General features: G+C 58.2%; 1 protein-coding gene across 1 annotated transcript; it reads right to left on the bottom strand.

Annotated features, from left to right (window-relative positions):
* Positions 1-41: 41 nt before the first annotated feature.
* Positions 42-16118, bottom strand: LMJF_27_0510 (putative calpain-like cysteine peptidase; the record flags this gene model as incomplete). The annotated part of the gene is made up of 1 exon (XM_003721809.1): positions 42-16118. One exon carries the CDS (start codon positions 16116-16118, stop codon positions 42-44), a length of 16077 nt encoding a protein of 5358 aa, XP_003721857.1.
* Between the last annotated feature and the right edge of the window lie 10329 nt (positions 16119-26447).

The following is a 26447-nucleotide window of genomic DNA, read 5'->3' as shown; positions in this document are numbered from 1 at the left end:
ACCACAATCCACATTGCACGCCTTGCTGCGCATCGAGCACCTTAAAAACTGCAAGTAAACCTGTCGCCGCCCGAGACGCGACCGGAATTCAGGGTACTGGCACCGTTTCCGCGCAGTGGCGGCAGCTTCTCATCATGCTGCCGCTGCTGCGACTGACACGCCGTGGAGGCCCCTCGCGGCTGACGCGAGCTGTTACCACCCGAGGCCGCAGCGCGTTTTTGTGGCAGTTTCGGGAAGCGGGCGTGTTGCAGCTGCCGTGCCCCGGCAGGAGGAGCAACAAACCTTACCATTACCTGCTTCGGGGTGAAGATGCTCACGGTGCACGGGTTGTCGCCAGAAACAGGTTGATTAGGCGATATAAGGAGAAGCGAATAGTAGCCCGGCTTCTCCGCCCTGAACACAAGTGAGTGCTCGCGCGCGTTTGTCGGATCGCCGGAGGAGGTGAGCTTCGTTGCCTGCTCGTTGAACGCCACCATCATCACGTCATCTTCGGCAATAGCATCGCCCTTGATCGCACCCATTCGGTCTGTCATCTTCTCCTGGCGCAGCAGCACATGCACATCGCAAGCGCTGCTGATCGTGAAGTCCACTCGCTGACCCTCTGTGCCGGGTGTCAGCGTCACAGCGGTGCTCCTCGGCTCTCGCGAGAGTCCGCAGTAGTGAAGCGGGGCGAGCGTGACCTTCGCCGATCCTGGGTAGACAGAGACGTAGAAGGCGCCGTGCTGGCCTGCCTTAGCTGTGTAGGGAATGAAAAGGCACGTGCTGCGTGCAGGCACCTCCATCACGCAACACACCTCACGCGCGTCGAGAATAATGCTCTTATGCAGGAAGCGGGCCGTGCTGTTTGTGATCAAGGGCGTCAGCGGGGCTGTCGAAGACGTGGGCTCCATGAGGACAATACCCGACTGTGGGTAGTGCCTGCGTCCTTCAGGATCGACGAACTGTGGCGCCGCGTGGCGAAGCTCTGCTAGAACGCTCGCTGGACGAGAGCTGCTGTTCTGAAGGATGAAGATGGGGTTATTGCGGAAGGTCGTGAAGATGGCGCTACCGCCGCTTGTGCGGCTGTTCCACGTGCCCTCCGCCGTAAGCCGGTCGCCGCAGTTGGTGTGGCACGTCTGCATGCTCGAGAAGTTGCGCAGAAACGTGGGCAGGGGCAGGTAGAGCACGTCGTCCCTCTCCGGGTCGTACTGGCATACGCGCTGCAGCGCCAGGCTCCAGTTCACGTCCGTGTGGCAGAGTGGACCGGTGTAGACCGGCTCATCTTTGCAATACGAGTTCTCCAGCTTGATGACAACGTCGGACGGGTTCACGGAGCCCTCCAATGTGATGACAACGTCGACGAGCGCGTAGCTGCAGTGGGGGTGAATGCCATTCGGTACCTCAGCGTTCGACGAGCATACGACCACGTCACCGCGCGCCATACCCTCTTTCACGCCTAGCCAGAAGTCCACGGACGTATAGTTGTCGAGGTTGCCAGCCGCCGCCAGCTTCCGTTTGAAAGGGGTGTGCGTCACAGGGCGACCCGTCAGGTCACGCAGCGTCTCCAGAGGGGTACAGTTGACGAGCTGGTCGTAGCCGCCAACGAACTTGGCGTAAGCCTTCTCCAGCAACAGCGGGTACCATAGGTTGTATGGCGACTGCGCGAACTTCGGCTCCGACTTGTCGTCGCACGGCACGCGGTCGTCGACATCGATGTACACGGGATTGCCCTGGGGATCGAAGAAGATGAACGTGTAAGGTGCGTTGACTGGGGCCTCCTTCGTAACTATGAGACGCTGCAGCAGCACCGGGTGCAGCGACAGAGCGGCAATGAACGGGACAAGGTAGCTCATGTCCTGCAGCGCGGACACGACGTCATTCGGCGCCAGGACTGCCGGCACGAAGTCCTCGTAGCGGCCCTCGGGGTACAGATCGCACACACGCACCCACTGCTCCGCCACGTGCTCATTGGCCGCGTGGAACTCCGGGTCCTGCCACCCTCGAAGCTCCATCGACAGCTCATGCGCGCGACGGTTCAGCAGGCTCTCCAGTTCCAGCACCTGGAGTGAGTTCTCGCCGCTACGCTTCAGACGCCGCCGCTCCAGCTCAATGTTATGAAAGATCGGGTCCGTATCCAACGGCAGCCGTTCAAGTGGAATGCCCTCCGGCTCCTGGTCGAGGTACGCGCGCTCCGTCTGAATGAATTCCGCCGCCAGCTCCTTGGCGCGCTCGTTCAGCTCATCCTCCATCTGAAAGAGGTCTGTCTGACCTTTCTTCTTCGCACGGAAGCGCGCCAGCTCCTTTTCGTGGAAGATGCGATCGGTGTGCAACGGGAGATCCGCTAGCGGCACGCCACACGGCTCCGGTTTCAGGTAGTCCCGGTCGCTGCTCAGCAGCTGATCGGCCAACTCATACGCGCGAGCGTTCATGCCCGTCTCCAGCACTGCGATATCGACCGCACCGCCTTCCGGGTCGAACTTACGAAGATGCCGCCGCGTTCGCTCGATTTCGCGCATTCGACGGTCCGTGTTGAGCGGCAGGTCGTGCAGTGGAATGCCGAGCGGAGCGCAGTCCATGAAGGCTCGCTCGTCGTCCAGCAGTCTTTGCGCCAGTTCCTCGGCGCGATTGTTCAGTTTTTCCTCGATCGTCTTCACGGAAGCAGCGCTACGGCCCGCCTCTTTAAGGGCACGGCGCTGCTCCTCCATCTTGCGGAAGTCCTCGTCTTCGTTTAACGGAACATCTGCGATAGGCACGCCGCACGGCTCCCCGTGCAGGAAGGCGCGACCCTTGAGGACCAGATCCTTGGCGAGCACGTGCACACGCTCGTTCATCTTCCGCTCCGTGTCGGCAAGCTCGCTACGGTTCTTTTCGGGGCGCTGGAGCAGCTTACGGCGATGCAGCTCCCTCTCATGGAACTCGCGATCTGTGTTGAGGGGCAGGTAGCGCAGCGGGACCCCCTCCGGGTTCTGATCCAGAAACGCCCGCTGCTTCTGTACAAAATCCTCCGCGATCTGCCCAACGCGGTCCACCATCTGCTCTTCGCAGGCGCGAATGGCCTCGTGGTTGCGTTTGGGATGGGCCCGCAGTTCTCGGCGCTTGCGCTCGATAGGGTTGAGGATCTCATCGTGATTCAGAGGCAGCTCCTCCAGCGGCACGCCAAGGGGCTCCTGATCTAGAAGCACGCGCTCTTTGCGAAGCAGATCCTTGGCAATCACGTGCGCTCTATGCTCCAAATCTGTCTCCTTCGCTGCTATCATCGCGGCGTTACTGAGAGGCTCGCGTTTGAGCTGCAGTCGCTCGTCCTCCATTGCGCGGAACAGGGAGTCGGCGTTGAGGGGCAGATCAGCCAGCGGCACACCTTCCGGTTCTCGTGACAGAAAGGCCCGCTCCGCCTCTAGAAACTCCTTCGCCAGCTCGTGCGAACGAGCGTTCATCTTCTCCTCGATCGCCCTGACTTCGGCCTCACCGATGCCTCCCTTCAGCGCTTTCTTGCGACGGCGCCGCTCTCTTGCGAGGTTGCCGAACGCCTTGTCCGAGTCCAGCGGCAGCTCCTCCAGCAGCACGCCTTCCGGCATGGGGTCCAGGAAGACGCGGTCGGCAGCCAGTGTTGCCCACGCAAGCTCCCTCGCTCTTTCGTTCATGCGCAATTCCATCTCGGCCACCGTGGCCGCGTTGGGAGAAGCGCTGTGGTTCATGCGGTACCGCGCGATTTCCGCCTCCTTGAACTCCGGATCCTCGTCCAGGCCGAGCTCCGCCAACGGGATGCCCTCCTGCTCCTGCTCCATGAAGCCGCGGGTCTTCGCAAAGGCGGCCCGAGCGAGGGTGTGGGAGCGCTGGTTCATCGCGCTGGTGAGCTCGCGAAGCACATCTCCGTTCTGCTTCGCCGAGCGCGGGTCCCTGCTGCGCCGGCGGTACTCCTGTTCCAGCTTCTGGAATGCCGGGTCGTCATCGAGTGGAACCTCGTTTATGTACATGCCCTCCGGCTGGGGGTCGAGGAAGGCACGCTCGGCTGTGATCAAGTCATCGGCAATCTCACAGGCGCGGCGGTTCATTTCGTCCTCGATGACGGCCACTTCCGCAGCCTCGACTCGCCCCTTACCACGATGCCGGCGGCGCTTCTTCGCGAGCTCGCGAAACGCCACGTCAGCGTGCAGGTTAAGCTCCTCCTTCGCGATGCCGCGGTAGGACGCCTTGATGGACTCCAAATCCATCGCAATCACCTCGTCCGCCAACTTCAGTGCGTGATTGCGTAGCTCCTCCTCATCAGCCGCCACTTCCTTGTTCATGTCAGGTGAGCGCTTGTGCGCACGGCGCTGCCGCTCCAGCTTCATGAACTTTCTGTCCGTGTCCAGCGGCAGCTCCTCCACAGGGATGCCGTGCATCTCTTCCGGCAAGTAACCGCGATCGCCCACGACAATTTCGTGCGCCAACTCGTGGGCGCGCGCATTCAGCTCTTTCTCCAGTTCCTCCACTGCGGACCTTCTCCCGGTCGCGTCTTGGGCCAGCAGGATTGCCCGCTCGACCTCCATTCCGTGGTAAACATCGTCGGTGTCGAGCGGGATGTCGCACAGGTCCACACCTTCGGGCTGCATGTCAAGGTACTTGTCACGGTCACTCTTCAGCTGCGCTTCACCCACCTCGTCGGCCCGCGCCTGCAGCTCGCGGCGCAAGTCGGCGGCGGCGCTGGAGGAGTGAGGGGCGTGTGGCTGCTGCTTCTGTTTCCAAAGCTCTTTCTCCTTGGCCACAAAGGCCTTGTCCGCGTCCAGGGCCAGCAGCTCCTTCGGAATATCGAACGACTTGCTTCGAAGAAAGTCGCGGCCCTCCGCCTTCACCTTGGCCGCCATCACGTGCACACGGTCGTTCATCCGCCCCTCAGCCTCGGCGATCGCCTTCGGGTTCTGCTTGTCAGAAGCTTTCAGTGATCGGAGCTCCATTTCCATCGCCACAAACAGCGCGTCTTCCTCAAGCGCTAGCAGTGACAACGGCACATTCTCAGGTTCCTGGTCCAGCCGAGCGCGGTCCGCCGCAATGCGCTCCCTCGCGAGCACGTGCGCGCGTACATTCAGAGCCTCTTGCACGTCGCGCACCTTCGCCGCACTCACCAGCGGCTCCTTCTTTGCCCGTCGCAGCGACACCACCTCCGCAGCAAAGACCGCGTCGCTGTGAAGCCGCAGAAAGTTGAGCGGGTAGCCCTCAGGTTCCTGGTCCAGTCCTTTCAGGTCCTCCTCGAGCTGCTTCCTCGCCAGACTCGCCGCGCGTTTGTTGAGGCAGCCCTCCAACTCGTGCATGCGCTCCGCGTTCCCATCCGCACGGGACATCTTCAACTTCGCTCGCTCCACCTCCATCGAGTGGAACTTGCTGTCCGTGAAGAGTGGCAGCTCCTCAATCGACACACCTTCCGGCCTCGGGCTGAGGTAGCCACGATCCATCGCGAGTGCCAAATTCGACAGATCGTGCGCGCGTTTGTTTAGTTGGACCTCGAGGCCCTTTATGGTGGAGGAGTTCTTCACGGGATCGCGCGCCTTTAGAAGTGCCCGCTCCACCTCCATCTCATGGAAGGCCGTGTCGGTGTCAAGAGGCAGATGCCCAAGAGGCAGTCCCTCCGGGTCCTGATCGAGGTAGCCGCGGTCGCCACGGAGCAGCTTGTCGGCTGCCTTCATCGCGCATTCGTTCATCGAGCTGAGCAGCCTGGCGGCCAAATCTGCGCTGTGACCCTCGGGCAGCTGCTCCTTCTCCGCAATCAACGCACTAAACGTGGGGTCCTCATGCAGGTTCAGTAGCTCCAACGGGATGCCGCGCGGTGTCTGCGTCAGCGGCTTGAGATCTGCCGTCTTCACAGCCCTGGCCAGCTCCGCTGCGCGGCTGTTCAGTTGACTCTCCAAGTCGGCGATTTTTTGCTCGTTCTTCCTGGGGTCTGTCAGCTTCAGCTTTGCACGCTCCACCTCAAGAGCGTGGAGGGCGGCATCCGTGTCGAGCGGCAGGCGCCTGAGTGGCACCTTCTCCGGCTTCGGATGCAGGTAAGAGCGGTCGCCCTTCATGACACCGTCTGCCATCGCGTAGCAACGGTCGTTCATGCGAGACTGCACCTCCTTTACCGCAATGTGCTGATCGCCTTCCAACGCCTTCAGCCAGCGCAGCTCATCTATCATCTTCCCGAACTGGGCATCCTCGTGCGGCTGCAGGAGTGTCAGCGGCAGGTCGTGCGGGTGCTGATCCAGACCGCGCAGGTCCTCCTCTTTCTGCGCAAGCGCCAACTCTTTTACGCATGCCTTGAGCTCGCTCTCCAGATGCGCTATGGCACCAGCGTGCTTGACGGGGTCCTGCAGACGCAGAATTGCCCGCTGCACCTCCTTTTGGAACACGGCGTCAGTACGCAGAGGCAGTATCTCACGCGGCACCCCTTCAGGGTGGGGGTCGAGGTATGCATCACGCCCTTCTTCCAGCGCCGCCGTGGCAAGCTCGTGTAAACGCTCGTTCAGCTTTGCCTGCAGATCCACGACATTGTTCTTCAGCTGTGGCAAGCGCTTCGACCGCCGCAGCTCTTCGATTAGCCGCACCACGCCAGCGTCTTGGCGCGGTTTTAACAGGTCCAGCGGAATACCCAATGGAAGCTTGTCCAAGCCGTCCAAGTCGCTGTTCAGCACACTGCGAGCAAGCTCCGCCGCCCTGCTGTTCATCTCGTCCTCTAGACCAGCAATGGCCTTCCGGTTTTCCATTGGGTCGCTCTCCTTGAGCTCCTGTCGACCCTGCAGCAGGTCATTGAAGGCCTTGTCGGTGCTCAGCGGCAGCTCTGACAGCGGCACCCCCTCTGGGTTGGGGTCGATGAAGTACAGCTCACCTTCCTTCCGCTCCCGCGCAAGCTCGCTCAGACGGTTGTCCATGATTTGATCAAGGTTCTCCTTAAATGCGACGGTCCCGTCGCGCATGCCAGCGCGACGCTTCTCGGCTGCCTCGCTGAAGAGGCGATCGGAGTGCGGCTTCAGATCCTTCGTGCAGATGCCATGGTAGTTGGAAGGGAACTGGGCAAGATCTTCCTTCATCACCAACTCCGCCAGCTGGCACGCGCGGTCCTTCAGCATGTTCTCCGCCTTCCGTACAGCAGCGACGCTGTTCACCGGGTCAGTAACCTTCATCATGCTCCGCTCTACCTCCAAGGCGTGGAACACATCGTCTTCATCAAGCGGAATATGCTCCAGCAGAATATTGCGCGGCCTGGGGTCGAGGTAGCTCGCTCGATCGCCTGCCAGCAACCTCCGCGCCACCTCGAAGGCGCGGTCATTCAACGCCGATCCCTTCTCCCGGAGAACAACAGCGTTGCCCAAAGGATTCTTGCGAAGTTTCCGCAAGTCATTGATGAGCGCCGCACCAACACTGTCACTGTGCAAATCCAGCACCTCCTTCGCAAGACCAAGGGGAGAGCCCTCAACAGAGGAAAGGTCCTCAACGCGAAGGCTACGCGCCAACTCCGCTGCTCTGCGGTTTAGCGCAGCATCCAGGCTGCCATTCTTTGCCCCGTTAGGTTGGGTATCTGTTGCCTTCAGCCTCAACCGCTCCACCTCCATCTCGTGGAAAGCAGCATCCGTGTCGAGTGGCAGCTCCGACGTCGGTACGCCCTCGTACGAGTCGGCCAGGAGCTTGCCACGCTCGCCATCCTTCAGCTGCTGCGCAACCTCTACGGCACGCGCGTTCAGCTCCGTCTCCCTGAGCGCTATGCCGCTCCGGTCGGTCTGCCCGCTCTCCTTGAGCTCCGCGCGCTGCGCCTCCTTCGCGCAGAACTCGGCATCCTCGTCTAGCGGCACCAGCTCTAGAGGAATCCCCGCCGGCTCCGGCGCAAGATACGCGCGGTCGCCCGCAAGTCGAGCCCGTGCCAACTCGTCCGCGCGGGCAAGAAGCTGCGCCTCCAGAGCTGCGACCTCGGCCTTGTGGCCAGGCGTGCACGCCGCGCGCGCACGCTCGTGCTCCAAGCGCCGAAACTCGGCGTCATCGTCCAGCGGCAGTGCCCGCAGAGGCACACCGCGCAGAGCCTTTGGCACGTACTGGGCACGGTCAGCGACGTTTATGTCGTGGGCAATGCCCGCCGCACGCTCGTTCATTGTGTCCATCAGCCACTGTAGCGCAGCAGGGTCTGCGTGACCAGACTCGAGCATCTTCATGTACGCAGCCTCCGCATCACGGTACGCAGCGTCGTCACCCAGCGGAAGTGTCCCTATCGCACGGCCTCCGTACTCTGCCGCCAAATACTTGGAACGCTCCTCGGCAAGATGCCCGTCAGCGAGCTCCTGCGCACGTTTCTGTACCTCCTTCTCCAGCGCCTTGATCGCCGTAGCGTTCTTGTCCGGGTTCTTTCGCAGCTCACGCAGCCTCCGCTCCATGTCAGCAGTCTCCGCGTCCTTGTCCAGTAGAGCGTCCAGCTGCCCCGCCGTCAGCGGTATCTCCATGCCCCGCAGTATCACTCGCTCGTTCGCCTTCTTCGACACAGCCAGCTCACGCGCGCGATTCCGCATCTCGCCCTCCAGACGCGCAACCTCCGCATCCGCACCGGTGCCAGTGCGCACGCGGCGCAGCCGCTCCACCTCCATCTCGTGGAAAGCAGCATCCGTGTCGAGTGGCAGCTCCGACGTCGGTACGCCCTCGTACGAGTCGGCCAGGAGCTTGCCACGCTCGCCATCCTTCAGCTGCTGCGCAACCTCTACGGCACGCGCGTTCAGCTCCGTCTCCCTGAGCGCTATGCCGCTCCGGTCGGTCTGCCCGCTCTCCTTGAGCTCCGCGCGCTGCGCCTCCTTCGCGCAGAACTCGGCATCCTCGTCTAGCGGCACCAGCTCTAGAGGAATCCCCGCCGGCTCCGGCGCAAGATACGCGCGGTCGCCCGCAAGTCGAGCCCGTGCCAACTCGTCCGCGCGGGCAAGAAGCTGCGCCTCCAGAGCTGCGACCTCGGCCTTGTGGCCAGGCGTGCACGCCGCGCGCGCACGCTCGTGCTCCAAGCGCCGAAACTCGGCGTCATCGTCCAGCGGCAGTGCCCGCAGAGGCACACCGCGCAGAGCCTTTGGCACGTACTGGGCACGGTCAGCGACGTTTATGTCGTGGGCAATGCCCGCCGCACGCTCGTTCATTGTGTCCATCAGCCACTGTAGCGCAGCAGGGTCTGCGTGACCAGACTCGAGCATCTTCATGTACGCAGCCTCCGCATCACGGTACGCAGCGTCGTCACCCAGCGGAAGTGTCCCTATCGCACGGCCTCCGTACTCTGCCGCCAAATACTTGGAACGCTCCTCGGCAAGATGCCCGTCAGCGAGCTCCTGCGCACGTTTCTGTACCTCCTTCTCCAGCGCCTTGATCGCCGTAGCGTTCTTGTCCGGGTTCTTTCGCAGCTCACGCAGCCTCCGCTCCATGTCAGCAGTCTCCGCGTCCTTGTCCAGTAGAGCGTCCAGCTGCCCCGCCGTCAGCGGTATCTCCATGCCCCGCAGTATCACTCGCTCGTTCGCCTTCTTCGACACAGCCAGCTCACGCGCGCGATTCCGCATCTCGCCCTCCAGACGCGCAACCTCCGCATCCGCACCGGTGCCAGTGCGCACGCGGCGCAGCCGCTCCACCTCCATCTCGTGGAAAGCAGCATCCGTGTCGAGTGGCAGCTCCGACGTCGGTACGCCCTCGTACGAGTCGGCCAGGAGCTTGCCACGCTCGCCATCCTTCAGCTGCTGCGCAACCTCTACGGCACGCGCGTTCAGCTCCGTCTCCCTGAGCGCTATGCCGCTCCGGTCGGTCTGCCCGCTCTCCTTGAGCTCCGCGCGCTGCGCCTCCTTCGCGCAGAACTCGGCATCCTCGTCTAGCGGCACCAGCTCTAGAGGAATCCCCGCCGGCTCCGGCGCAAGATACGCGCGGTCGCCCGCAAGTCGAGCCCGTGCCAACTCGTCCGCGCGGGCAAGAAGCTGCGCCTCCAGAGCTGCGACCTCGGCCTTGTGGCCAGGCGTGCACGCCGCGCGCGCACGCTCGTGCTCCAAGCGCCGAAACTCGGCGTCATCGTCCAGCGGCAGTGCCCGCAGAGGCACACCGCGCAGAGCCTTTGGCACGTACTGGGCACGGTCAGCGACGTTTATGTCGTGGGCAATGCCCGCCGCACGCTCGTTCATTGTGTCCATCAGCCGCTGTAGCGCAGCAGGGTCTGCGTGACCAGACTCGAGCATCTTCATGTACGCAGCCTCCGCATCACGGTACGCAGCGTCGTCACCCAGCGGAAGTGTCCCTATCGCACGGCCTCCGTACTCTGCCGCCAAATACTTGGAACGCTCCTCGGCAAGATGCCCGTCAGCGAGCTCCTGCGCACGTTTCTGTACCTCCTTCTCCAGCGCCTTGATCGCCGCAGCGTTCTTGTCCGGGTTCTTTCGCAGCTCACGCAGCCTCCGCTCCATGTCAGCAGTCTCCGCGTCCTTGTCCAGTAGAGCGTCCAGCTGCCCCGCCGTCAGCGGTATCTCCATGCCCCGCAGTATCACTCGCTCGTTCGCCTTCTTCGACACAGCCAGCTCACGCGCGCGATTCCGCATCTCGCCCTCCAGACGCGCAACCTCCGCATCCGCACCGGTGCCAGTGCGCACGCGGCGCAGCCGCTCCACCTCCATCTCGTGGAAAGCAGCATCCGTGTCGAGTGGCAGCTCCGACGTCGGTACGCCCTCGTACGAGTCGGCCAGGAGCTTGCCACGCTCGCCATCCTTCAGCTGCTGCGCAACCTCTACGGCACGCGCGTTCAGCTCCGTCTCCCTGAGCGCTATGCCGCTCCGGTCGGTCTGCCCGCTCTCCTTGAGCTCCGCGCGCTGCGCCTCCTTCGCGCAGAACTCGGCATCCTCGTCTAGCGGCACCAGCTCTAGAGGAATCCCCGCCGGCTCCGGCGCAAGATACGCGCGGTCGCCCGCAAGTCGAGCCCGTGCCAACTCGTCCGCGCGGGCAAGAAGCTGCGCCTCCAGAGCTGCGACCTCGGCCTTGTGGCCAGGCGTGCACGCCGCGCGCGCACGCTCGTGCTCCAAGCGCCGAAACTCGGCGTCATCGTCCAGCGGCAGTGCCCGCAGAGGCACACCGCGCAGAGCCTTTGGCACGTACTGGGCACGGTCAGCGACGTTTATGTCGTGGGCAATGCCCGCCGCACGCTCGTTCATTGTGTCCATCAGCCGCTGTAGCGCAGCAGGGTCTGCGTGACCAGACTCGAGCATCTTCATGTACGCAGCCTCCGCATCACGGTACGCAGCGTCGTCACCCAGCGGAAGTGTCCCTATCGCACGGCCTCCGTACTCTGCCGCCAAATACTTGGAACGCTCCTCGGCAAGATGCCCGTCAGCGAGCTCCTGCGCACGTTTCTGTACCTCCTTCTCCAGCGCCTTGATCGCCGTAGCGTTCTTGTCCGGGTTCTTTCGCAGCTCACGCAGCCTCCGCTCCATGTCAGCAGTCTCCGCGTCCTTGTCCAGTAGAGCGTCCAGCTGCCCCGCCGTCAGCGGTATCTCCATGCCCCGCAGTATCACTCGCTCGTTCGCCTTCTTCGACACAGCCAGCTCACGCGCGCGATTCCGCATCTCGCCCTCCAGACGCGCAACCTCCGCATCCGCACCGGTGCCAGTGCGCACGCGGCGCAGCCGCTCCACCTCCATCTCGTGGAAAGCAGCATCCGTGTCGAGTGGCAGCTCCGACGTCGGTACGCCCTCGTACGAGTCGGCCAGGAGCTTGCCACGCTCGCCATCCTTCAGCTGCTGCGCCAATTCATGAGCGTGTTTGTTCAGCTTGGCTTGCAAGGCGGTGACAGTGTTTTGATCAGCGGAGGACGAGCGAAGCAGCTGTCTGAGCTCGTCCTCGTCGGCGCAGAAGCGCTCATCTGTGTTAAGCGGTAACAATTCGAGAGGCACGTACTCCGGGTGCTGATCGAGGTAGGTGCGCTCGGCATCGTGCATCGCTCGAGCTATTTCTGCTGCTCGTTTGCCAAGGCGGTGCTCAACGTCACGAATGGCTGATGGATTCTTCTCCGGACGGCGCCGTAGACGCAGCAGTTCTGTCGTCATCTCGGCGAATGCCTTGTCAGAGCTCATTGGAATCGCGTCACGTGGGATGCCCTCTGGGCGTGCATCGATGAAAGAGAGGTCGACATGGAGAAGCTCGTCAGCGATGTTGTCGGCGATGCTGCGCAGCTTCGCCTCCTGCGCAGGCAACTTGTAATGATTGCGCGGATCCTGTTTGAGGTAGTACCGCTCGCGTTCCGCGTCCATGTACGCCTGATCGTCGTTGAGCAGCGGGTTGAGTGCATGAAGGTCGTGGCATGTCAAGTAGATTGGCTGCTCACTGGTCAGTATTGCCTTCGCCAGAGCATGCGCCCGCTCGTTAAGGCGATCCTTGAGGCGTTGAATCTCCTCCGCGCTCGCAGATGGGTCACTGAGGAGGCGTTCGAGTGCGGCCAAGTCGTCCTGGAACGGGATATCCCTGTCAATGGGCAACTCCGATAGTGGAATACTTTCCGGGTGCGCGTCGAGGAAGGCCATGTCCAGCGTGCTCAGAGGGGCTGCATTCTGCGGCGCCTCTGTGATGCGCGCGTGCGCCTCCTCTTGGGCAGCGATCTCCACCTTGCATGGCACGCCACCGTTACTGCGGGGGCAGGTAATAAAGAAGACATAGTGGCCCGGTGTCTTGAGGTGCGTCACGAGACTCACCTCGCGGTAGTTCATGGCGGACGGAAGTCCCTTGATGCGATTGTTCTGCAGATCGTACAAGTAGACGCCAACATAGTCTTGGGCGATCACGTCACCACCCTGATGAGACTCGAACGCCTTCTCCTGTCGAAGTAACGCATGTACCTCCGTCGGTGTGTCGATCAAAAAATCGACCCGTTCGCTTGCGCGGTTGCCGAGATCGACGTGCGCGATTGCCGGTTGGTGCTGCGTCACCTTTGGGCGGTAGCGTTCGATGCGCAGCTTCTCGGCATCCTCGCCCCGCATGAACCAGTAGGAGAGCAGAAATTTGCTAACTGCGCGGTTGTTGCAGTGCCCAGCGACGTAGCACACCGACTGTGGCGGAATCGTCAGCACGTTGGCTACCTCGCGCACTGCTACCGGCTCCTCGCGGTGAATAAGACGGTGATTATCGAACGTGACTAGGTGTGTTGGAATGCCTTCAGCGCTGGGGTTTGCCTGGGCGACAGAGAGACCTTTCATGGGATAGACCAGCTCATGGTTAGGCATGGCGTGCCGCAAGTGTCGCTGATCCGGCTGACGCAGCATCGCCACAACCTGAACAATGTCGTTTGTCGGGTTCGAAAAAATGAACAAGGGGTTCTCGCGCCATGATATGAGGGACGTGTCCCCGCCATTGGTGCCCGAGCCCCACTCGCTGTTGAAGTGCCGAGAAGGCTCCGCAAGGCCACCAACGTAGCCCATCTGCATCGCCGAGAACGCCGTCACAAAGTTGGTGGCAGGGATGTAGAAAGCGTGGCTATCGTCCCCAGGTCGAAACCTGCTCTGCAGCTCACTAGTCCACGCGTCGTCCTTGGCGTTCATTGGCCCCGTGTACGGCGAGCCCTCATACGGGTTGTACATCTTCACAAGCATGTCACGAACCCGTTCCCCGTTTGCTATCGATACAATATCCAGCACCGCGTAATACCGTTCCTTCAACAAACCGTACTGCTCCGCCTCTCGGCCGCTGGCCAGCGCAGTCGTGCACAAGTCCGGCAACTTGCTAGCCAGCTCCTTCCAGTAAGGCACCTCGTCGAAGTAGGACATGTTCACCTTCGCCGCCGCCGGGTCAGTCGACACAGAGACGCAGGGCTGACCTGTATAGTCGTGGAAGACCTCTTCCTGCGAAATGCCCTCGAGGTTCTCATAACGCATGTAGAACTTCGCGTACGCCTTCTCCAGCAGCAGCGGCCACCAGTGGTGCGTCGGCGAGCGGCAAAACACCGTGTCGCCCTTCACCATCGGAATGCGGTCGTCGATCTCCACCTTGATCCACTGCCCGTAGCGGTGGAACTGGAACGTGTAGCGGCCGTCCTTGCGCGGGTTCTTCGAGATGAAGCAGTTGCGGATCACGTCGGGGTGGTGTTCCAGCAGTGCCGCGAACGCCGTCAGCGTACTGCAGTCGTAGTGGTCGCCCTGCCCGAACTGGTCGCGGCTCAGCTCGTTCGGCAGCAGCGGCCTCGTCTTGCCTTCCGGGTAAAGGTCGCCGATGTGCACCCATGGCTCGCTCGTGGCGCCACGGTTGTCCACGTAGAAGCGCTTGTCCTCGAACGGGGAATCGCTTTCGGCCTGCTCATCGTGGTGCGCCACATCGAATACAACGGGGGCGTAGTCGATCGGGTTGTCCACGAGGGCGGCGTCGTCGCCTTCGTCGATGATGTCCTCATCGTCGAACATCGTGGCATCCTCTGGTGGGTCGACGATACGTACGTTCGAGGCATGCGAGCCAACGATGGTGATGTAAGCCGGCACCTCGCCCTTCGCGCGCGGGCACGTGATGGAGATGGCATAGCGACCGCTGCGGGGGAGGCGGTGGATGATGCTAATCTCGCGGAAGTTCGTGGCAGCGTGCACGCCGGCTATCTTGCGGTCCGTGTCGTCGTAGAGGTACATGCCCATGTAGTCCTCGGTCATGGCGTCGCCGCCGGACTTGCTGACATAGGGCTTTGTTTGGTGCATGAGGATGTGGATATCTGTCCCTTCATCGACGTAGAAGTCAACACGGTCCTTTTCCTTCTGGCACAGCTCTACGTTCTTGGTGGCGCAGTTGACCCAGTTCATGCCAGGGATGGACAGCGGCTCTACTGAGAGCTGCGAATAGTCTTGATCCTTGAAGTGGTACAGCGATAACTGAAAGCGAGCCTCAACGCCTTTTTGCATGCAGGAGGGGACAAGGTAGCACATGGAGTGGCCCGGAATCGTAATGGCATTCGCCACCTCGCGCGAGTTGAGGAAGAGGCCCTTGAAGATTGTCTTGTGGCTGTTTCCGGTGACGCAGAAGGTCGGGATCGGCTGCTGGTAGGTGAAGCGGGTCACGACGACACCACACTGAGCGTAAGATGTGTCGCTATCCGGGCTGGACAAGCGGCGCTGGTCTTCCTGCTGTATCATCGTTACTATCTTGAGCTCCGTCGGGCCGCTGTTTCGCACCAGGAAGAGCGGGTTCTTGCGCCACGTGACGAAGGTCGGGTTGCCGCCGGCCGACTCACCCTCCCAGGCGGCGCTGTACGTTTGCGACACAGCATCTATGGTGCGCATAAAGCAGTGCTGGATGGAGTTCATGGATTTCAGAAACAACTTCAGCGGAATAAAGATGGAATAGCGGTCGTCCACGGGGTATTGCTGCCGCAGCTTCGCTGTCCACTTGCTGTCCTTCTTGTTTAAGGGCCCGCTATACTCGTACTCATCGTCCTCGAAAGGGTTGTGCAGATGAATAACGATGTCGTCCAGTGCGGACGATCCTGTAAGGGAGAAGATACCTAGAATTGCGTATTGCTGCTCCGACTGCATGCCGATGCTTTCTAGGTCTGCATCCGTCGTGAGGGCAGACAAGACGTGGTCGCCGCGTAGCAGGCATTCACCCATCGACAACCAGTAAAGTCCATCTTTAGTATTGACGCCGGCCGCCTTGGCCAGCTTGGCGTTCATGGGGATGTTCAGCACCGGGTTGCCTGTCAGGTCGTGGAATGTCTCCTGCAATGTGCAGCCCTCGAGGTGGTCGTAGGCCGTGTAGAACTTCGCGTACGCCTTCTCCAGCAGCAGCGGCCACCAGTGCTCAGTCGGGGACCGCGCGTACAGAACTGCATTATCCTCTAAAGGAATGGTGTCGTCGATCTCGACCTTCACCCACTCCTGTCCGCGGAAGAACTGGAACGTGTAGCGGCCATCCTGGCGCACCTTCTTCGTCACAAAGCAGTTGCGGATCACATCCGGAAAGCGGATCAGCGGTGCAAGTGCCGAGAGCATGAAGCATTCATAGTGGTTACCCTGACCGAACTGCTCGCGCGAGAATACTTCGGGCAGCAGCGGCTGGTTCACGCCGCTCGGATACAGGTCGCGAATGGACACCCACTGATCTGCCACATCTTGATTACTTGCGATGAACTCAGTGTCCTTGAAGAGCGTGTTGCTGTCCGGTACTTCCGTAAAAGGTGACGACATGATTTATCGAGAGGAGATACGGGAGGTCGAGGTGCTTACCTCCTTTTCTGATGCTGTTTCAGATCTGCTGAGGTCGTCGCGTTTGCGTTTTGCGGGCGCCGTTACGCTCCACCCTGCAAGAGCGCAACAGCACACACAAGGTATATATGTATATATATATATATATATATCGAGAGAGAGACCCACAAAACCAAACGTGGTGTGAAAAACGAAGATAAAGAATATATATATATATAATATATACAACCACCAGCAACCAAAAGGAAGGGGAATGGTGAGGAGCGCGATGGACACGTCAACGGAGAAAAAGAACGTGTGGAGGGACAAGATGTGGTCCGCTCCGTAGCTTCAGCCAAACAACAGCACGAACGAACAACAAAGCAACAACAAAAAAAAAACAAAAAAACGGCAGCTTAGGCGCGATCAAAACGAGAGAGAGAGAGAGAGAAACGCAGGTGGAAACGACCGACGGGGCGGGGGGGGGGGCATACAGACACAGCGTAGTCCCAAAACGGGGGAAAGGAAATCCAGAAAACAAAAAAAAAAACAAAAAAAAAAACACACAAAGCCACGCGCGCGCACACACCACACACGAAACAACAAGAAGATACTGTGTGACAGCAGGCGAGGGGCGGAGGGCGGGGTGAAGGGGAGATGCGAAAGATGTGCACTGAAAGGTCTCGGCGTGACACAACACAAAACGAAACCAACCGAGGAAGAAGAAGAACAACAAAATCAGACACGTTACTGAAAATTAGCAACGGCGAACAAACAAATGGCTATGTACAAGGCGAACGTGCGTGGGAAAGATGGGCGGGACTGTGATGCGCTTTCTCTAATCGTCGAGAGAGCTCCACAGGCGATGCTCAGGTGAGGAGGGCCGCAATAGGTGCAACGACCACAGCCCCCACCAACGATGGTCCTCTGTTGGTCACCGATTTTGCACCCTGAAGCAACAGGGCAGCGGATACCTGTGCGCGTGTAGCACGTAGAACGCAGAACGAATATACAGATGGAGATAAGAGTTCCAAAAAAAAATATATTATGACATCGATGGTAGAACCGCAGTTCGCTTCCAGATGATGAGCGTGTGTGTACTATTCTCTTTGATACGAAGCGGGCGCCACCACGCACGATAAGCACCGAGGAAGGATGGAGCGGAGAGGCACAAAGGAGTCTGCCACCCGGAGGTGGAAGGAATGAAGAAGAGGGGGCAGTGGTGGTGGTGGTGCGAGGGGGTGTGAGGGGTGCGAGCCGAAAGATGCGAAGCAGGAGCACAGCGAGACACACAAACACATACAGCTAACTCAGAACAGAAAGAGGCCAAAGATGGTGGTGGGAGAACAAGAGGAAGACACGCGCGAAGCACGGGAGGAGAGAGAGAGACGGAAGTGGATGGAAGTCAGGAGGAGGTCGAATAAGGCATGGAGGGGGCCGAGGGAAGCTGCCTTCCGCACTTGGGAACGAGAAGTGCACGCTCCACAAGATTGACTAAAGCCGACAAAACTCCAAGGAAAAAGAGCAGAAGCTCTTGCAATGCGCCTCTCCGCCCGAGCGTCCGTTTGGTTATCTCCTTGTATCTTTCAAAATTCGGCTCGATGTCCCGACGTGTCGCTTGCTCGAGAAACCACACGAGCTCGCGCTTAGTCCCTTGCACGTGTGCGAGAGGGTTTTAGTAGTGCGAAGGAGAATAGCTGTGAGTGAACGAATCAAAAAATTGGGATGGGAAGCAAAGTGGGGATTCCAATGTGTGTGCGTGTGGACCGTATATATGGGCGTGCGCAGCCTACATGGTGCTCAGCGTTTTAGGCTTGCCTGCGTAGGCAAAGTGTGGTTGTGGTGGTGTTGCCTTTGGGTGGTGCTAATATATATATATATACGTATGTATGTATAAGGAGGAAGAGGAGGAGGAGGGGGTCGGCTTTGATTTTTCTTTTCTGCACTGGCTCTGCTTCTCTCGATGGTGGCTATGTTTCTGAACGTTGTTGCGAGCGTATCGGTATTTTCTTCGCGTCTGACGACGTTGCGGTGTGGTGACAGGAGGACAAATCTAGAGGGGTGGGAGGTCAAGTTGGCACCGCAACAGGGCACACGCGCACCTCTACCACGGCAAGCAAGCAAAGAAGCGGAAAAGAGACAGAGGCTGAGAAAGAGCGTCGGAAAAAAAAAGACGGCGAAGGGCGCAGAGACACACAAGTAGCCACATGCGACAATCTCGCGTTTGCTTTGGGCCTCCGTTCGTTTGTGCTGAACTTCCTCCCTTAACCCGTTGTGACACACACCTACGTGTACCTTTCTCCGCGCCTTGACGAGACGGCGTGGCCTGCAAGACAATGACGGAGAAGGTAAAGGTGAGGAGAGGCGTAGGCGAAAAGAGAACTTGGTATGGGCGCAACGCGCTGATGCGCACTTGTTTGTTTTTGTTCGGCTGGCGCTTGCACGTGTGTGTGTGTGTGTGTGTGTGTGTTCGTCTGGGTGGTGGGCGTAGATGTTTACACTTCACATGAGCCTCTCCAGCGCCGAGAGACAGAGTGGAGGCCGTAGTTGTGTGTGTAGAGAAGGATAGCCCTCGGAGAGGAGTGTAGGATGGGAAGGAGCACCAAAAAAAAAAGCATTGAGGGAGAAGAGGTGAGGAAGGAGACGACGTGAGGCGGAGCACGCACGCATATACACACCTATGGGTGTGTTCACATACACGCACCCGGATGCATGGCGAACAGGGGTTAAGACATGCCCACGACAGTGACCAAGTTCAGTTGTAGAGAGAGACCGCAGCGTCAGCGGTGATTCGCTCTACTTCACCACCGCCATGTCCAAACCTCACATCTTTCACACACAACTTCACGGGTGTGGATGCAGGCGTGGGCATCGATTATGGTGTCCGAAAAACGCACAAAAGACGGCGAGCAAAACGCCGCGAAGTGCCGCCACTCAGAGGCCCTCTTGCGCTCGCTCGCATCTAACCGCGACAGCGCCCTTCTTGCCCGCATACGTGTTTCACCTTTTTTTTTGCAGGGTTCGTTGACATTGTTCGAAAGTGGTAGCACATGAAAACGAAGAAAGGAAAGTATTTCCGCGTGTGTATGTCTACGCGGTGAGTGATAGCGTGTGTGTAAACGTTCATGTGTACGTGACTTGTCCGGTGTACGAAGGTCACCCACGCTCTTGATCGCCCCGTCCGTGGTCCAGCACACCTCGCGGACAGCAAGAACAGGAACGACACAAAATCACGCGCCCTCGATCAAGTTGCACACGAGGCTCTCAGAAAACGGGAGAAAACCATCGCTGAAAACAAAAGATAGAGGAGAAAAGAATGAGAAGGACACGTACACGGCAAATCGCAAGGGGCGGCTGCACGCCTTCTGTCAAACACGCTGTTGTATGTTCGTTTTTCTTTCGCTCCACATCTCTGACGGCCCGTCGTCTTCGTCTCTCTCTCTCTCTCTCTTGTCTCGGACTTTGCTCTTCGCTTGTGGAAATGAGCAGAACTCGAAATTTGTTTCGTTTTTTTTTCTCTTGGCTCCTTAATTTTGCGCTATTCGAGGAAACAGAGTGGCATACGTGTGCTGCGCTCGTTGTGTGTTTTTCCTTTGTCGTCAGGTCTGCTGCGGCTTTGCGCATGCGGCTGCTCCACATCTCTCTTTCGGTTGTGACGCGTCTCCCGCCGCAAGGGGCGAGCAAGACGAGACAGAGTTCTCCTGCACGCCAAAACACCCCCTTATTGTTTGGCTCCCTGTGTTCTCTCGTCTGCCAGGTGGACCAGACACATCAGCCCATCTTCACGTCTTCCTCCTTCCAGGGCTGTCCGTACGTTGGTGCCGCTTCTTCTCGCTGTCTTCAATCACTATTTCGGAGCCTTGACCCGCCCCCGCCCCTCTGACCTTCTCTCCCAAACGATGAGCTCATTCTACGGCCTCCATGGAATGTTGACGCTCTTTTCCTACGAGAGGGGTGGAGGAGGGGGGGGGGCGTTTATCCGGACTCGCCCTCTCCCCTCTTCGGTTTCGACTTCTTCTTTCGTTTGCTTGTGGCGGCTGCGAACACACAAAATAAGTGGGGAAAAAAAAGAACGCCAGCGCACCACTGAGGCGACATGGCCCTTCGCACCCAACCCCGTGCAAGACGCTGCCTCGACTTCGCCGCACCTTGGTCTCTCTTCGCCCGCTCACTACGGGACATCCCGCAATGTAAGGCGGTCGCGTGCATCGTGCGCCGTCCACGACTGCTCCTTCTGTGTTCCCGGAAAGAAAAAGGAGTGAAGCAATGGCAGCGTGCGGGAATGGGCGAGACAGGATCGATTCCAGCACTGTCGAAGCGAGAGTAAGAAAGAGCGTGTGCGCGTGAGAATGCACAGACATGCAATACAACTTGCCACACGCATCGGATTCGTCGTGACGCCACGCCAAGGAGAAAGTCATGAGATACAGAGGGAGCAACGAAATTCGCACAAGAAGGAATGAAGCCAGGCAGGCAGCGCGTGCGCATCCCTTCTCGCCTTGTGCACGCGACATTGACACGAGAGAGTAGGTAACGCTCTTTCTTTTTCGTGTTGTCGGCCACTCATCATGGATGTCAAGCGACACGACAATGGAGTTTTCGAAGAGGGCAGCAACGTCGTGGCACATGCGGGAAGACAGAGAGCCAGTCAACGCACACGAAGAACAAAAAGCGAAGATGTGCAACGAAACACACGCACATACGAAAACAACAACGAAAATAAAAAAAAGAGAAGAGACAGAGACGGAGAACCGATGAAAAGACGAGATACATGGAAAAACACAACTAAAACGCATCAAGAAGAAGAAGGGGGCAGGGGGAGGGCCACAAACGCGGGAGCATGACCAACAGAGGGGAGCCCAACATGCAACACAAAACAAAAAAAAGGAAAACCAAACACACACACACACACACACAGAACCAGCTTTCGAGTGGCCGCTACCCGGTAGCCCATGATGCGATTTCACGCAGAGACAGCGACCGACGCCCACCGCGCGCAAGCTCATCACGCCCCCGACAGCTCCCTGAGAAAGACCCTGCAGAGAGGGCAACCACACGCATACAGGCGAAACAAAACAGAAAACATCACATAGCGAAAACAACAAGAGATGCAAAAAAGCGAGAAAAAAATACAAACTAAGCTACAGGCACACCTGCGTGCGCGCATGCGCCCATCTGAGCTGGAACAAGACCTCCCCACGCCCTCCCTTCCACTCCTTGACACCTCCCAGCGCAGACAGACACAACGTAACACGATACTTGCATTCACGCCCAGACGGCCTCGCTCACGAAAAAGAGGAGGGGTGACGCCATCCTATCGGATTGTAAAGCACCTGGCTGATTCACGTGCATCCTCCCACACGCGGCCGCACACAGGATACGGTGCACTCGTCAGCTCCCAGCTGAATCAACAAGCGAGCATGAGAAAAAGGAGGGGCGCAAGGCAGAAGGAAAAAGCACGCAACCCCGCACTGTGCGCATCCGCAACATAACATCGATGAGAGGCACGCCGGGGTGAGAGTCAGCAGGGAGGAAGAAGGGGGGCCGCATATCTGAAAAGAGCAGCGTCCTTTCCAGTTGGCTGCTGGCAACCCAACGGCGTTCCTCTCTCTCTCTCCAGCGTGCCCGTCAGCGCCACGATATCATTCCGAAGCACGCGTTCTCTTCCGCATTGTCCTGTTGTGTATCTGTATACGGTTCTGGGTGTGTCGTGCTTGCTATTCCAGCGGCCTCTGTAGAGAAGGTTCGGGGGGAAGGGCATAGACAGCTCGTGCGTTGGAAGCCTGCGCGCTCTCCGTCGCTCACTGATGAACAGCACACACAGACACACGCACAGCGGCACGCTGTCACGCCAAAGTGGAGGCGCACATCGGGTAGCGCATTGCCTCTGTTTTCTTTGTGCTGTTTCGTTCCCTCTCACTATGATAAGCGGCCGTGATGGAGAGAAACGATGAAGAGCAGAGCGCGACAACAAAGGCGAAGTGAGGGACCCCACAAGACACGGACGCGCGCGCACACGGATGCAGACGGTGGAGTCAGGGGTTCGAGGGGGGCCACGAGAGGGTAGAAGAGAGGAGATGCACACGGGAAAAAAAACTTCGCAGCAAATCGGCTGCACACGTCTCTCTTTCTCTCTTCTCTCCTCTGTGTCTTGTATGCTGCTCACCCTCTCCACCACTCACTCAACGACAACACGCTGCTACGTTGTGCATGAGGAGCATGACGTCAACGCGAGCCACTATTAGCCACCACTAGCGCGGCTAAAGGAGGCGGATGCGCTCCGGTACGTCCCCGTTACGCCCATTCTCGACGGAAGTGCCAAGAACGCATTCGCGTCACGATGGCGAGAGAGACGACAAGAATGGCCATGGGGCATGGGGGAAAGGGGGCAGGAAGAAGAAGAGGGATGAGAAACGTACAAAGCCAGCGATGTATACGAAAAGTGAAAAGAAGGAACGGAACGGAGGATAGGCACGTCATGGCCAGCAGCCAAAAGAAAGACGTGGAGGACGTAGAGATAAAAAGAGGGAAAGACACGGTGGGGCAAAGAGGGAGGGAGGAGGAGGGGTAGGGAGAGGGAGAGACATGCACACACACAGTCGCACAGTATACATATATAGAGAGATAGCACAACGGAAATACGCAATGCACAGTAGAAGGAAGAAAAAAAAAAGACGACAGGAAACAGGTGGGGGAGGAGGGGGCAGGAAACCGTATAGAGGGTTGCGACCACCAACCGACACATGCACACCAGCTCGAAAGAAGAGTCAGAATGCCCATCCCCTCCACAGACTGACGTCAACCAGAGGCGCGACCTGCGCCACGCTCTGGCAGATGAAGTGCGGCACATGCAAAAAAAAAAATTGACGAAGGCAGCGACATCAGTTGTGGTGAGCATCTCAGCATCGAGTGGTGAAGAAGTGATCTGGAGGAGCTCGCAGCGTCGCGCCTGAGCCGCCCGTAGCAAGAACAACAATAAACTAAAACTGCGGATTTGTTCTCCCTCCCCCTCCCCCACAAACACACGCGGCATCGCCGGAGAAAACCAAAGACGGATCTACAATGATATGCACACAAGGGAAAAGATGAGACGCGTACACAACAACAGAAAAAAACGTAACGGAAAACAACAAATAAGAAAACAAGAGGGCTTGCCATGGAAAACGGAAGGGCCATCAAGCGACTCCCGACGCTCTAGACGGTGCCGATGAGAGAGGGAGTCGGAAAGAGGCATCGCAGCATTGAACACGGAAGAAATAGGGCAGTGACGACGCCACTTGCCAACGGTCTACACAGACGTTCAGCAACACGAAAAGAGATTAGAACACCACAGCGCGCATACAGAAAGGGAAAAGCAAACGAAAAGAAAGGGAAACGAAAGGAGAAAAACAGGAACAGGAACAACGCGCACAGATGACAGCAACAATACCCGACACGTCGATCTCGAACACCACCAACAGCAAACACCACATCACGCCACATTCAGCGAAGGTCGCTGGATCGCTGCTGCCCTTCACATTTTCGTGTTATAGCATAAAATTGGTGTTCGGCGTACTGCCTCCCCAAGACAGTACACCTACCATGACCTTTCTCGGTGTGTTCAGTGTCGTGACGTGTGAAAGGGCTGCGTGGAGAGCTGAGTGCAGGTGAGCGAATACACGCACGCGCCTCTTCTGTCATTCTGAAGCAACTCAACAACAGCAAAACACCACCCACGTGTTCTTCTGATGCTGCTTTCCATCCACCTTCCGCACAGCACCCCCTCGCCCACTCTGCGCCTCTCAAGTTCACTGCTTTTCCCCAGAAGAGGTACTCGAAGACGCAGAAAGACAGAAAAGGAGGGAGGGGGTCATGAGCTGCCGGGATTTCCATGAGCAGGTGTGTGTGTGTGTGTGTGTGTGTGAGCGCATGCGAATGCGCACATCGTACACGCTTCACATGGACATAAACGGAAAATTTTTTTTTCAGCACAACTGAAACATAACTAAGGAAGTGCGCATATAAAGACACCGAGACAAAAGAAGAGGTAAAACTACGGCGAGCAGCGTGACGCACTGTCCACCCCCACCCACCCCCATACACACCTGAAAAGAAAAACAGAAACGCACCGACAACACGGAGGCGGCCTTTTTTTTGCTGTCGTCCGCCTCCCGCTCTCACACCACACGTATTCAGGCACCATTTTGTCTTCCCTCTTGTTCCTCCGCGTCATCGCAGCCGGCGTCCTTCGAAGGTTCACGTGTGCGAGTGCGGCGAGTGCGAGAGCGAGGCCCAGGAAAGAGGACGCGGCGGGGCCCATTCGTCGAGTGCACTGACGCTTTCCGCTGCCAAGAATACAAGAATATATACATATATATACATACTGTATATATACATACTGTATATATACACACATATATATATGTATATATGCAGAGACTAACCGAAGAACGATAAAGACACGAAGAGACGGAGACATCCCAGATATCCACATGGCGGGGAGTGGTGCACACGCGTACACACACACACAACAAAAAAAGCTTTCGACGTCCGTCGAGACGAACCAGAACGTGTGAAGAGAGAGCCTGCTGTGAGGTCATCTCCGCGTGGTTCCCCTTGTACATTGATATCGGTGAAGACGACACCGAGGGTTCGAGAGTTAAATGGAAAGTAACGTGTGCTGCGTATTGCCTCTGTCTTTTTCGTCTTATGCTTTTCGTTCCGCGAACTCCGATCGAGCCGGTCTCTTGCTCTTATCCTCGCCACCGATTACGCGAGCACGAAATCCACGCAAGAGACTCTGCCCGGAAACGAAAGAAGGGTAGGAGAAAGGGACAGCGCAGACACGAGGCAGCAAAACGACACCGGTATCCCACATTTTTTTTGTTTTCCGTATATGTGTCTCCACCGCGCCAGTGGACGAGGGGGCCACCTGCATCACGACAAGCACAGCACCATCGACAGCCGTAACCGCAGCAGAGCAAGGAGAGGGTCGGGAATGCGAAGGAAAGCGAACCCGAAAGCATAGGTGCAAGCGACAGCGTAGAACAGACAAAGAGGCCACATTTCCGTTTCGTCGGTTGGTTCTTTTTCCTCGAAGTTTGGTGCTGATTAGGGGGGAGAGGAGGAAGAGTGGGGGGGGAGGGAGGCACAGATGGAAACAGGAGATGTCATCAAAGGGCGTCCTCCCCGATGAAGAAAGTGGCGGCACTTGTGCGCACAGACACGCGCTCGCTCACATACGTCCTTCTGTCTCTCGATGCCGCGCACAAGCTCAACACACACAAACGAACGAAAAAAGTTCGAGAGGGATGGAGAGAGAAACATGCACACGTACGCACACGCGAAAACAGAACGACAAGGGGCAAGAAAAAGGAGGGGTTGCACACACGACAAAGCAAGCGAGCGCTGATGGTGGGACGTGCAAGAGAGAAGGAGAGAAGAGCCGAGTGACGCGTCCTTGAACGTGTCGTCGCGTTCTTTTACTCAGTCACGCTGTATACACCACCGCCTTTTCTCATCGCTAAGTTCGTCTTCGTTTCGCACTGTGTCGCTACACAGGCGTTTTTGTGTGCTTTTCGCTTCTTTCGGCGGACGTCGCGCTTGCGCATGACGGCAGAGCACCGTCTTCGCCCTTGTGCACGCGGGTGGCTAGCGGTGTACGATACCGGGGAAAGCGAGAAGAAAACGACGTGACGATAAACTGCGACTGTGTGCACCCGCATAAATGAAATACTGGATCACAAAAAAAAAATGAGCGAATGATAATGCGGTTCTCGCACGCCCTCTATCGATGCCACAGGCGCATGGTTCAAAAGAAAGAAAAAAGTACGCGAAGCTGCGCGCGTAGGTGTGCACAGAGAGAAGTATGCGCCGAGAATGAGGGAGAAAGGGGGGCGGCGGAGCTGCACCGCAGGGCAGACGGCTAACCGACATCCCAAACTCACATCAGCACAGACGTTCGCAGAGAGGCGAATCCAAAAGAATGAAGAAACAAAATGGACGCAAAGAGGAAATACCAGAATAGTGCGAAAAGGACGAGGAAGAGACGAGGAGACCAGCAACGACCAGAAACGATCAGCGCACACGCACACACACACACACACATACAACGAGCAAGCACCATAATGAGACGAATAAAAAAGAGCTATATATGCTCTAGTATTGGCAATCGTCGTACTCAGCGCTGTGTACTTCTGCACGTATGTGTGCGGGTATGTGTGCGACACGTATCACGGTTAACCTCCTGATGTTTCCCTTTTCCTCTGATTGACCAGACCTGCGAAAAAAAAAAAAACATATATATTTATATAATATGTATGCATATATAACGCGCGTCAACGCCGACTGAGC

Source organism: Leishmania major, chromosome 27, assembly GCF_000002725.2.
Source record: "Leishmania major strain Friedlin complete genome, chromosome 27".
NCBI lineage: Eukaryota > Euglenozoa > Kinetoplastea > Trypanosomatida > Trypanosomatidae > Leishmania > Leishmania major.
The sequence above is the reverse complement of the archived record's forward strand: the minus strand, read 5'-3'. Positions and strand labels throughout refer to the sequence as shown.